Below are 13,522 nucleotides of genomic sequence, written 5' to 3' on the forward strand. Positions count from 1 at the left end.
CTGCCTTGCTGGCTGTCTTCCTCACAGGGCGTCAGCTGAAAATGTACTGATTCCAGTGGGAGGAAGTACCCGTTCGGTTTCCAGTTCTTGGCTGTTCTGAATGTATGTTTGCAGGCATTTTTGGCATTTTCTGGTGGGCACATTTGCTGGTCAGTTCCTTAAATTGATGGGTTCAAAGGTAGCAGCCTAAGGTATGCTGTAATGCCTTCTGCTGACTGTTCAGACATTTGTGAAGGCTTGGATGTAATCTTACCTACAGCCAGGGGTAGAAGGAGATGATGTCTTGAAGTTGAGGGCGGCCCCAGGGCTTGAGGTTTTTCTCTTGAGAATGAGCATTTGGGCTTTCTTTTGAGCTTTAAAAATGATGAATATGAAATTGAGAATAATGGGACATGGAGTGAATAAGGGTGAAGGATAGTTTAGCTGATCCTATGATGGTTTGGTGAGGAGGAAGGCAGAATAAAAAATCCTGGGGGGATTCCTGGCACTTCCAGAGGCCTGTGAAATGCTCCCTCTCTCCCCTCTCTTTTTTGTTGTCATGTAGACATACGGTACTTTATTTAAGGTCTAGGAAAGGAATTAAAACTGTCTCGGGTGACTATTTTTATCTAAATGATTGATAATGATTAAATAACTTTTGTGTTGGAAACATTTTTAGCATTTGTTTTGCATTAATCACAGCATTAGAAGTAATTTCTCACTGAACTCTTTTTGTTTTCCTTTTACAAGGCTTCACCTAAGCTTTGCATTTGTTTATTTTAAGAAATAAAGACAAGACTTGTGCATGATTAAAATAATTCATAGTGAAAGATAATAAAGGAAGAATGGTCCAGAAGTTCTTCTTCTGAGGGGATGGAGAGATTGGCCCAGGCAGCCCAGGGTTGTGTTCAGCTTTGCAGACTGTTCTTCACATGTGAGAGGGAAGTTGTGCAAGAAGCCAGCCAGATGCAGTTTCCACAGACCTGAGCATCAGCACTTAGACCTCCTTTCATCATGGTTGGCTTTGATGGTGACTCAGCCAGCTGTGGCTTTAGTATAAGAAGCATCTAGCTTGTTATTGGACCGGAGGACTCACCTCTCTTATCTTTATCCTTGGGCCCACAACCATAAAAATTAATAACAATTCAATGGAAGGCTGTGTGTGTGCGTGTGTTTCCCCCTCTGCTCCAATATAATATAATTTGGGGATGTGCACTTTCTGGTTTGATTTATTTCCAATCATTTTTTTCTGATGCCATAGATAAGTGAGGTGGGATGGGGCTTCTGGAACTTAGTTTGAGTTACCTTTGAGGTCATTTTCCTTCCTGCCACGGCTAATTATCTCTCTGCTTCTCAGTTGCAGATCTGATCCCTTCTGAACAACCTCCATCCCTGGGACTCTGAACCCAGCAGCTGGACCACTTTCTCCTTGGAATTTTGGGTGCCCTTTCTTCTCACCTTTTCCTTTTCCCTTTTCCCCGTCCCCCTCCTGAGAACTCTTGGAGACTGTAGGATTGTCATGGAGTCCAGGGAAGTCTTAAGCAGTTCCCGGCAAAGGGGGAGCGAGTCGGAATTCCTGCCGGTCTCCTCAGCCAAGCCCTTGACTGCTCCTGGCTGTGCAGGGGAACCTTTGCTCTCTGCTCCGGAGACTGGGAAGGGAATCCCAGTAGGCGGAGAACGCATGGAGCCAGAGGAGGAGGATGAACTGGGCTCAGGACGGGATGTGGATTCCAACTCCAATGCAGACAGTGAGAAATGGGTGGCAGGAGATGGTCTGGAAGAACAGGAGTTTTCTATCAAGGAGGCAAACTTCACAGAGGGGAGCCTGAAGCTGAAGATTCAGACCACGAAGCGGGCTAAGAAACCCCCAAAGAATCTGGAGAACTATATATGCCCACCCGAGATCAAGATCACCATCAAGCAGTCTGGGGACCAGAAGGTGTCCCGTGCTGGGAAAAATAGCAAAGCCACAAAGGAGGAGGAAAGAAGCCACTCCAAAAAGAAGGTAGGGATCCCTGTTGACTAGGTTTTTTCTGTTTGTTTTTGCCATTTTATCCTCAAACTTTAAGGGTCTATTTGCTTATTACTTAATTATTTATAAATTACTAATCTCCTTGATGGAATACTTAGGACCTGCAGAATAAATGTCTGTGATATCTCGGTATAGGATCCAATTTATTATTATGGATACTATCGACCAAAAACAAAACAAAACAAAGCAAAAAAGAAACTACTAAAATTATAATCGTGGAAGTTCCTATTTATTGTGTAGCAGCCAATTGGCTGGGTCAGATCTGGCTAAGCTGTGACAAAATTTGAGGGTGTTTTTTGTTTTTTTTGCTTTAATATTTGCATTTGTTCTCACAGTCGAGAGTAGGATGTTGAAAATTTTGGTCAATCAGAACAGTCAAGAACAGTTATAACCTCCTTTTGGTTTCAATCACTGCTGTAAATCTTTCTACAATAGATAAATCACTTACTTGACTGAGGAAGCCCAGTCTTTGTAGTAAATGAGGCTCTTCTAGGGCTGAGAGATCATTATCCTGGAAGCCAGTGGTGAGCTTTAGAGCTGGAGAAAGGGAAGGGGTAGGGGACTGGCATGAAGCTTTATCTAACAAACTGTAGACTTTTAAGATTGAGTGTTGAATGAACTTGGTACATGGTCATTTTCCTCATAAAAGTCAATGTGGGTGTGGAGCTCTCTAGGTGATTTAGTGATGTTCTTTGGTTGGGAATGTATGGATCTAGGTTTCATTGTATTTATTTTGTGTCACAGAGGGTTACAGAGACCTCCATTTCTGGGAGGGGTGTGGCACTCAGCTGTGATAGCAGAGGGCTGCCCTAGTCTAGAAAGTTTTTGTTTCCAAGAATCTCTGGGTCTTGTGAACAGCTCTGAAAGGAGCCCTCTTGCTGACAGAGTTTTGCAGTTCTAGGTAGTAGATGTTAACCAGAGTCTTTGTAACTCTTTCCCCCACATCATAATTATTTGGACTCTGGACATGATGGAAGATAAAATGGTCTATATGAATGAACCTCTCTCCTTTATAGCCCAGAGATAATCTGTAGTGTTTCTGTTGACAGTGGTTTTTGAACTTTGGGGTAGTCATTTTCAATAAAGTTGCTAAGAATCATGTTGTTTCTTTAGTGTAGGGCTTGTGCCCTTCCTTATGCTAGGCATTTTGGCAGATTTGTCGAAGTTAAAATCCAAAAACTTGGACTAGAAGAGACATTTCTGGGTGACCAACACCCCCAGTTTGCTGAGACTATCCTGGTTTTTAAACGGAAAGTCCTGCATCCAGGTTCAGTCCTGGGCAAGCCAGGGCAGTTGGCCATTTTACTTTAACATTTGGACCACAAAGGAATCTTTAGAAATTGGTGTGTTTTTATGTAGCATAGAGGTAGTGCTTTCCCCTCTCCCCTCCCCATTTACAACTTTGTGATGCTTTGTGGGTTCTCTGTCATAAAACCAAGGATTATCTAGATGCACATGGAAACTTTTGAGATTTTTGCAAGCAGATGCAAAGAAATGCAAGCAGGCTCAGAAAGTTAGCCTTTGCTTTGGAGTTGGGTCTCTTCAGCTTTGAAAATGAGTGTCTTTGACCCTGGTCACTGAGATGGCACAAAGAGTGTTGTTGGATTTTTGTGTGGGTGACCAGTCTTTGAAAACTGTGGTAACAGTTTTCCCTCCATCCCCATCACTGCCAGAGTTTGAGTAGCAGCCCACAGTTTTGGGTGTGCAAACCCAAATTCACTATCCTAGAAAGAGAGTAAGTTGTCCTGGTCAGTACTACTTTCCTAAGGCCATAAGATTGTTCCCAAATATAGGCTTCTGTCTATTGGAATGCCCCAGAATAAAACTCTGGAATTTGTGACATGGGGATGATTTCAAAGCTGAAATGTGCAATGGACCTCCACTCTCATATCTGAAATTCTCAGGCTGGTCATTCTCACCCAAAAAGTTGGATGCCCTTTAGTGCTTTATTGGAAAGAGAGAAGAAATTGCTTCTTTGAATACGTGACTTACCAAGTATGCTTTTCTAAGCCTGAGCAATTGGAGGGGGAAGAAAGGAAGGAGAAAGGCTGAAATTCAATGTACAGTGCTGTGTTATGCTGGCACTGTAATGGGAATATCTATGAAAATTTTAAATTGTTAGAAGCTTGCTTCATATTGTACTCCTTTATTCTTCCTACGTTATGCCTAGAGCTGATTCTTTCCAGAGATGAACGAATAAAGTTATCGGTACTGGGTCTTAATCATTTGATAGATGATAGGAAGTTCTCTGATCTCTATTGGGATAGAATGTGAACTTTATTACTCTTCAAGTGCCTGTTGTTTTGCAAACAAGGAGTAAGCAAAAGCTGGAGCTGAGGTGGAAAGGTGGAAACCTTGCTAACTATTTGTACGGAAAAGTTCAGTGGAATGAGCTTGCAGAATTTATTTATTTGTATGAATGGGAAGTACATGATCAGTAATTTGAGATAGGGAAAAGGATGAGGATGGCATTTTGTAAGCATCAGATCAGTGTCTCACTCTAAAATCTAGTCTTCTGGATTTTTTATTTTGAGGCAGGTTGCTCACTGAAGAAGTGTACATGGAGTGGCCCTTGGGACTCAGGTCCTTTGCTAAGAGCTTGGAAAAAGGCTCTGTTGAGCTGGTGCTTGAGCAGGTGGAGATGCCTACTTGGGTATCACCTGGTCTTATATGCTGACTTAGAGCAGGTTTGGCAAACTGTAGTCCGTGGGCAAAATCCAGCCCCCCGCCTATTTTTATACAGCCCACAAGCAAAGAATGGTTGGGAAAAAATCAAAAAGAGAATAATATTTTGTAAGATGGGAAAATTATATGAAATTCAAATTTCCCTGTCCATAAATACATTTTTATTGGAATGGAGCCACATCTATTTATTTACGTTTCGGCTATGGCTGCTTTTGCACTTCGACAGCAGAGTTGAGTAGTTGTGACAGAGAGTGTATGGCCCTCAGAGCTTAAACTATCTGCTATCTAGTTCTGACCAAAAACACTTGTTGACCCGTGACTTAGGGGAAGGACAGTGAGTTTTAGGATAACAAGGATTTTGTTTTATTTCATTTTGTTTTGAACGATTCAGCCTCCAAACTTGGAGGCTGGGGAAAAATGAGCGTTAATCATTATGTGCTTTTCTTGTTGTTTTTTTGTTTTTGTTTGTTTTACTTTTGCAGACCAATCAATTTTGTTCAAGTCATTGTCTGACAGCCTTTGGCAAAGACAGCTTATATTGGATCCCAAATGATTTGCTTTCTCATTGTTTTTTGTAAAAAGAACGTTCTGTAGGATAATTATGGCATTCCTTACATATCACAGCTAGTTTTCTGCTACTTCTATCTGTACGTGTTCTACTGCTGTGGGGTGAGGAGATGTATGTGTGGTATGCTTAAGAGCTTTATTCCAAATTTCAAACCTAGGCCCAGTCCTCCAAACTGGAGAGTTGTTACAGATTTTCAGGTAACAGGGCCACTTCAGTAGTAGGATGTTAGGAGGGACCCATGAAAATACCACTTAATTGGCTCAAGGATGCGTGGACTCTTCTAACCAGCGGACAGATCACCTCCCTTCCATGTAAACTTAGGATGGCACTTGAGATGCTGCCTGGAAGAGGGTTTATGATGAATTGATTTATGTGAGGTGTAAGAGCAGCATTTGGTAAGAAGTGGAGGCTGAAAAGAGAGCTCAGAACATATTTTAGGGCCTCAGAATTGTCCTTTGGGCAGGTCCTGAGTTGCAGATGGATGATCCCATAAATGCACCTTGCTCTTTATCACAGCACCCATGTTGTTGCATCTTAGACTGACTCAGGTAAGTGGTATAATAACTTAAGCTTCCTCTACTTTCCTTCTAGGTCACTCAATAAAAACAATAGAGAACATGAGAATGAGTCTCTAGAAGCAAGTTCAGGTATAACATGTGAACTTAAAATGTTCCAACAATGACAGGTTTTTTTTTGTTTTTCTTTTTAACATCTTTATTGGAGTATAATTGCTGTACAATGGTGTGTTAGTTTCTGCTTTATAACAAAGTGAGTCAGCTATGCATATACATATATCCCCATATCTCCTCCCTCTTCTGTCTCCCTCCCATCCTCCCTATCCCACCCCTCTAGGTGGTCACAAAGCACCGAGCTGATTTCCCTGTGCTATGCGGCTGCTTCCCACTAGCTATCTGTTTTACATTTGGTAGTGTATATATTTCCATGCCACTCTCTCACTTTGTCCCAGCTTACCCTTTCCCCTCCCCGTGTCCTCAAGCCTATTCTCTACGTCTGCGTCTTTATTCCTGTCCTGCCCCTAGGTTCTTCAGAATTATTATTATTATTATTTTTTAGATTCCATATATACGTGTTAACATACTGTATTTTAAGAGGCTCTCAGCTGGGCAGAGTTTAGCAGCTCTCCTCTTTCTGAGGACTTTCTGTGGGTGTCAGGATACCCACCAGGTTCAATGGCATGAGAAGGAGAGGGTGTTCTGAGACAAGCACTGTCTCAGTGATCCAGGGTAGAAAATGTGGTGTGGTTATCTGCACCAACTGGCTTTGTGACTCTGGATCTGGAATATAACCTTGCTGAAGCCCTGGTTTCCTCATCTGCCAAATTGAGATGCTAGTTTCCACATGATATAACCCAATGTAAGATTTTAGGAGAAAATGGGTAATTTACAGAGCACACGTCATAGTAATAGTTCCGATTTATTGAGCCATGTGGCAGACCTGCGGCTAGCTCTTTTATCTGTATTCACTTTCTCTACTAGTCCTTATTACAGTCCTGTCGGACAGATGGTATTTATTTATTTTTATTTATTTTATTTTATTTTATTTTTTTTGCGTTACGCGGGCCTCTCACTGTTGTGGCCTCTCCCGTTGCGGAGCACAGGCTCCGGACGCGCAGGCCCAGCGGCCATGGCTCACAGGCCTAGCCGTTCCGCGGCGTGTGGGATCCTCCCGGACCGGGGCACGAACCCGTGTCCCCCGCATCGGCAGGTGGACTCTGAACCACTGCGCCACCAGGGAAGCCCCAGATGGTATTTATTTACAGATGAGGAAATTGAGGCTCAGTGGCTTCAGATAAGCAGGAGCAGAGTTGGCCTTTGAAGTCAGTTCTTCTAGACTGTTTGGCCAATACTGGAGTCCAGGCCTCAAGTGCCCACACGGGACAGGGCTTCTGGGAGATGAGGATCCAGCATGAGGGCATTTCTCTCCACTTTCCCATATTGGCGAGGATGGCAGGATCATAACCTGGCCTGCTGTCTTAAATTCCAAGTGTTTCAAAGCCTAATGAGTTAGAGTCTTATTTTTTCCTTTATTGTGCTTATGGATTGTTATTTGCTTCTGTTTTGTTTCCTTAGACTTAATGTTCCCCTTCCCCCAGCTTCATCAGGAGAACCTATTTCCTCTAGCAGCAGAGACATCAACCTCATATTCCTCAGGGCCTGCGATGGTCCTGATCCATGATCAGGATTCCTTCTTAGTAACCCCATGTAGGACATCATCACATGTGTATGGAAAGACCCTGTATTCTCTTTTGAGCACTCATAACCCTCTCTTGGGAAGTCTGACAGGTCACAAATTCATGTACTGATACTTCAAATAGCACCTCCCTCGTGTCAAACACACAAAATATGGGAGAGAAAAAAGGCTTTTTAGGTGGTGTAGATGGGAAGCTAGCCTGACATCAGATTGCAGAGAGCGATGAATATCAAATAAATGAATGGGTTTGCATTTAATTCTATAAGTAATGGAAGTGCTCAGCAGGCTTTGAATTGGGGAAAGGAAGGGTTGGGGGTCCAGGGAACATGATGAAAGTGATGTAGGGAAGAGAAGCATAAAAGGAGAGACTTGGTAGTACAGTTGTCAGTAAGGAGGGCTGCACCAGGGTTCTCCATTTCCCCTGTAAACTGCTGAGATGCACATTTCTCGCCTGACCCTCTATGGGATATAGCAGTTTGGAGGGGCTGCAGGAGGGAGGGCATGTTGGGCAGGGGATGAAAGGTAGCTCAGATTGCTGGACCTCTGGTGCTGCACCCATCTCCATCTCCTCATCCACTCTGAAGGGTGGTCCTGAGCATCCAACAGAGAGCCTTCCACCCTCCTTAGGGTTCAGGCGTCCCTCCCTCGCCATCATTTGTGCAGCCCCTCCTCTGGTCACTCCGAGGTGCATTGCTTGGCTGAGGGCTTGCCCTCCCTTCCTCAGGGTATGTGAATGTGGTGCTTTGAACTCCTGGGAGTATATGAGCTTCTTCCCCTACAACACCCTCAACCTGGCTGGGAGAGCAGGTCTGGTCAGCATTTCTTCACAAGAAGCTGAATTTCCCCTCTCGTTTAATTTTATATTTTCTCTCTATAGATTTTTTTTTTAAAGCAGCATCATTCCTATTTATTCATCAGAGTGCCTGAAAATTTTGTTTCCTGATAGGTTTCTCTATAGTTATTTTAGAGCTAAAAACCTTTTCCATAAAGTAATTGTATCTACCGAGCAACAGGTTACATTTGACATCTGGAGTTGGTGTTCGGGAAAGAACACTGGACTTGGGGACAGGAGCCCTACGTACCAGCTCTGCCTCTGTTATTAACAGCTTCAATAAGAATGCTTTACCTTCCTGGATCTCAGTTTTTGCATGTTAAAAAAAAAAAAAAGAAAGAAAGAAAAAGAAAACAAACAGCTTTTGACCTCTGAAGCCTTATTTCTCTTCCAAAAACTGGAAACTTAAAGAGTCATTCTGTTAGATGAGGCAAGACTTTCTCTTTAAGAAAACTAGTTACTATAAACAAAATTTTTAACCTCTCTTCGGGACCCACTGTTCTGTTATCAGATTGTTTCCTTTTTGCCCCAGTGTCAAAAGGCCTAAAATCGTGGGAGCAAATGTCAGAGTTGAGCTTAAAAAGTGGTGAGATTTATCAGACTTGCATTCCATGAAGATATTCTGGGAATGTTTGGTTCCCCTCTTCCCTCCTTGTGTGCTTCTTGTTTTCTTCCTGTGTTTGGGATTCTCTGGGGGTTTAAAGCATGGTGCTGGCTCTTTTCCTCTTGGTACTTAGTTTCATTTTGGACTTCAACAAGGAACATCCTTTGGTGAACTCTGTGCCATTGAAGATAAACCTGTCAGTAAAAGCAAGAAAATTGTGTTCTCGTCTGATAGAGAGTCATTCATTCCCTGAATTGTTCAGGTAAGAAATAAGGGATCTGTTAGAAAGAGTACCTGTCCTGAGAGTGGATTTGAACTCAGATCCCCTGATTCTAGAGCAGGTTCTCTGCAGAGAACCTGCACTAGAACCTGGGCTCCCTATAACCTTAAGCAAGTTACTTAACCCCTTGAAACAGTTTCCTAACTGTGTGGAAACCAGGATAATAGTAGCATCTCTTTGCTGGTGTCTTGTGGAGATGAAAGTGCCTGGTGCGCTTAGCACAGCACCTCACTCAGTGTGCATCACCTTTATTCCCGTTCTGCTTCTCTCTCTTCCAGGTCACCCACAGGACCCTCCTCAGTACAGTCACAGCTAGGTACACAGTGACCTGCAGTTGTGCTGGGTGCCTAGGAGGGGTGGGCTGTCTAAGAAGCCATGTGTTTCTTTAGGCTGATCCTGTTTTAATACTGCTCGTGGCTATGTTGAATTGTGTTGGCTGGGTGGCGGTGCCAGTGTGTTTATTTCTGATGCCTGCACAAGCATCTACTAATAAAGCATGCCACTAATGCTTTTTTTTCTTGGTGGTGAGAATTGGTATGGGATTTATTTAGAGATGATTCAAAGGTCTTTTATCTCTGTGGTCACTTATCTGCCAAACCAGGATTGCTGCTAAGCTCAAAGCATGACTCAAAATGAAACTTTCGAAGTAGTGTCATAAGAACGATCAAGTGGGGTTCAGCTGGTGCTTCCTTGCACCCCTGACACGCTCCCAGCATTTGCAGAGTCACCTGCCCTTCTCCATCATCCCAATTCTACATCCTTGAAAAGTCCTCTCTTAAGGCATTTCCAGTTGACCTTCAGTTGCGTTGCCTTTTTTTATTTTTAATAAAAGGCAAGAGAAATAATCCTGTTTTGCCCTTCTCTACCCCATCCTTTGGGTCTTCTGATTCCTGCAACTCTAAATGAAAAACATCCCACCTTCCAAACACTACAATGCAGGACATCCCAGGATGTCCCTCTCCTGCCTTTCTTGTTCACGAGACATGAGTCACTTTGGTCAGGAAGTCGCTGGGTCTGGTTAAGGTTTCCTAGGCAGAGAACATGGGGATGTGGCAGTGAGGTTCTCAAAGCCTGGGCCTCAGGCATTGGTTCAGGCTCCTGACTGCCTTACATACAGAAATCAAACACATGAGGCAATGAAGCCTTGTGTTATAGGGGTTTGGTTTATCCACAATAAGCTAAAAATTCGTGTTATAATTTTCACATGGCCAAGTTACTTTGGGGAAATGGTTTCAACTCGTTTGGTCCTCAGGGTGACTTGACTTGGAAGGTGGCATTAAGACTCTGCTCCCCGCATGCCCACAAGAGGAGCCAGTGGCCAGAGGGAGAGGCTGCCAGTGGGAAGGCAGAAACTCAGTAGAGCCAGGTTCCCAGGAGGTGTGCAGACAGACACAGCATGCAAACACCCACATGGACTAGCTGTTGTATGCAGTGTGTGCAGGAGTCTGAATTATGTGCTGTCTGGTGAAGCCGCAAGCGCTTGGTGCAAGCTGAGGCCGCAGTCAGAGCATGTCAGCCCAGGATAGCCAGCCCAGTCCCTGCACTGAGGGCAGGTTTGGATGACATAACTTCTAGGGCTCCTTTCCACCTTCCATAGTATTCCATTGGATCTTGGCCTATGAAGGCAGGGGGCCTCCGTCTGTACCTGGAGTGTGCCTTTGCCTCTGAAGTCCCAGGTTTGTGCTTTCTCTTGCCTGCCCCTCCCTCCTCAGACTAACTTCCCTCACCTCCCCACCAGCCTCTGACCTCACCAGGGGAAAGAGTGGAGGCCTTTATTGACTCTGAAAAATCCAAGCAGTTCCCATCTTGGTACCTGGCCCTTGAGGCCATTTGATAATCATCATTAGTATCAAATGCAGGTTGCTTCAGTGTGTTTTTCTAGACCTTGTTTATGGTGTTTTTCCCACAGTGTCTTTTTCGGCCCTCACAAGTTTCTAGCCAGTTTCACAGTTGGGGTGGGGTGGGGGAGGATTGGTGGAGATGGAGCAGAGTGGGTAGAGAATTCTTGAAGGGACAGGGACAGACAGCAGTTCTGTCCTTCAAGGTGGACCACCATGCCTTGCCAATAAGAAGTAATCATTTGCAGATATGAATGTGCCCGGGAACGTGGGCAGCCTTTCATGCCAGGCCAGTTAGTTCATTTGTTCAGTGCTGTGAATGAGAACCCATTCACAACACTAAACAAATCGGGGGTTTCAGCATTGTTCACAACAGACTGTATCTCTGGAGAACAGCCTTAAAGGAGTGGATCATGGGTGTGGTTAAAGGAGATCTATTTGTAGCATACAGTGGGAATCTCCGTGATTTCTCCATCCTTGTCCTTTCAGGGGAGCAAGAGGTGGACACGGGTTTATTTGGCTGTGGGGCTCTTTCTTGCACCATCAGGTTCCTGAACTTCCCAGTCTTCCTACTGGATTACTGCCATTGAGTAAGCGTCAGGGTAGCATCATGCTGGAATATGGGTGCCGTTGGGTCATGAAGGAAGGCAAGATCAGGAGATCCAGAAAGGGTCTGAGAACCAGGAGTTAAATCTGACACAGGCCAGAATCTGGCACCAGGTCAGGAGGCAGGCAAAGGCCAACCACAGAAGCTATGGGTCAAAAGGAAAGAATGGGCCCACAGTTGGGTCACACTTCCAGCATCATGGACTTCACTGAGAGTCAGAAGATCCTCTGAATATTTCCATTGTAGCCTCGCTCATAAACAAACAGAAGACACCTTCCAAAATCCCTCATGGACAGTTATTTGGCCGCTGCTCAATGGCCCTCAGGGAGGAGGCTCGCTGCTACCTCTTGAGGCAGCTCTGGTTTTAGTAAAGCTCTTTCTTATGTTGCACTAAAATCATTCTTTTAAAGCCTAAATATTTCCAGTTCCTGGGATTCCATCGTTTCCTGATGCCAAAGCACCTTGGTTCCTATGCCAGGAATGCCACTTTGTCAGTGTCCTTCCTAAAAGGCATCAGTGGGGAGGACTCACAGAGCAGAGGACAAAACTGGAAGGTGGTCTGGGGCTGCAGGGGACTGTGCCCTCCTCCACTCTAAGCGTAGTATCTCTATTAACAGGACCCCAGGCTCTGTCAGCTTTCTGGCAGCTTCATCATTGTCAGTGTATACTGAGCTCAAGGTCAAGGAGACTCCAATTTAATATTGCCTTCTGCTACTTTTGCTGGTCCACATCATCACATCCTACATACAGTGGACTCTGGGCCAAAATGCAGGTGTTTGCATTATCCTTCTTATCATTTCTTTGTGCATAGTTCTAGGCAGGGATCTGAGTCAAAGATTAGTCAGATGGTCTAGTTAGGGTCTGTGGACTACGCAGAAGGCACAGAAATAGGGCAACTTTGAAATGTAGATGCCCTCTCACTCAGAGTTGGTCTTCTGTGCTTTCGTACTGGGGCATCCCTAGATGGTTCTCCACCATCTGTGAACCTGCTTTCTCATTTACATAGTGGCCTTTTTGGATCTAACTAAAAAAGTTTTAAAAGTGTGTTATCAAAGGTAAAGTATTTTCTTCTCGGTTACGGTGTATGCTCTCTGAGGACAGAAGTTGTGTCTTTTATTTCCTGGCCTGGGTGTCAAACAAGTTCTTGTTAGCTCTGTGCCAATGAAGGTAGCTCTATGGAAAAAACTCTCTTTTCTATCAAAACAGCTTCTGCCTAGTCAGCCCTGTATATTTTGCATTGGTTTTTTAGAAACATCTGAAACTTTTCATCATGCTGCCTTTTCTGTGCTCCCATCCAGATACACCATAGGAGAGTTGAAGCATCTAAATTCGACATGAATTTACAGAGTTGTAGGTTGTGTTCAGCATAAATGCTGTGTGGGGTATAGACAGTTCTTATTGGAAGAATTGATCTCAGAGCATTTAGGGTAAAACCCAGGACAGTACAACATACTGTCAAAATGAGTGTTTCAGATAGTGCATAGTGTGGAAAATTGGTAGCAACCGTCACATCTGCGCAGTACCTTTACAAAGGGTTTGCATCGCCCAACTGTAACCTCTTTCTGGTTTGTTTTTGGGATAGTTCCATGAAGCAGCTGTTATTCCTCCCTGTTTTAAAGACTGAGGGAGGGACTTTGAGGGTTTTTAATCTGGCTTGCCCTAAGTTACAACTAATTACCAGGGGAGAGGGAATGGAGAGACTCAAACCTTCATCAGACCCTTGGTCTCTTGGTTTCTAGCAGTAGGACGCCATCGTTGAATGGTGCACTTTAGCTGGTCCTGCTGGTACCTCCTCAAGAGAGAATAGTTGAGTCCTGTGCAGCTCACCTAATTGCTCCTCCTGCATGTTCCCAGTCTAGGCTGTGGGTGAACCTGGGCATTGTAGC

The 13,522-nt window shown here is 44.2% G+C and overlaps 1 protein-coding gene across 5 annotated transcripts in view; it reads left to right on the plus strand.

Moving 5' to 3' along the window:
- The window catches only part of SETBP1 (SET binding protein 1), a 378,062-nt gene that overhangs the window by 19,473 nt on the left and 345,067 nt on the right, over window positions 1–13,522 (plus strand). For all 5 annotated transcript variants that reach the window (XM_073790680.1, XM_019936976.3, XM_073790681.1 and 2 more), the window contains exon 2: window positions 1,337–1,984. In XM_073790680.1, coding sequence (XP_073646781.1) covers window positions 1,499–1,984 — 486 coding nt within the window. In that variant the 5' untranslated portion in view covers window positions 1,337–1,498. The remainder of the gene's footprint in view (window positions 1–1,336; window positions 1,985–13,522) is intronic.

The sequence above is a fragment of the Tursiops truncatus genome, chromosome 13 (assembly GCF_011762595.2).
Source record: "Tursiops truncatus isolate mTurTru1 chromosome 13, mTurTru1.mat.Y, whole genome shotgun sequence".
Classification (NCBI taxonomy): domain Eukaryota; kingdom Metazoa; phylum Chordata; class Mammalia; order Artiodactyla; family Delphinidae; genus Tursiops; species Tursiops truncatus.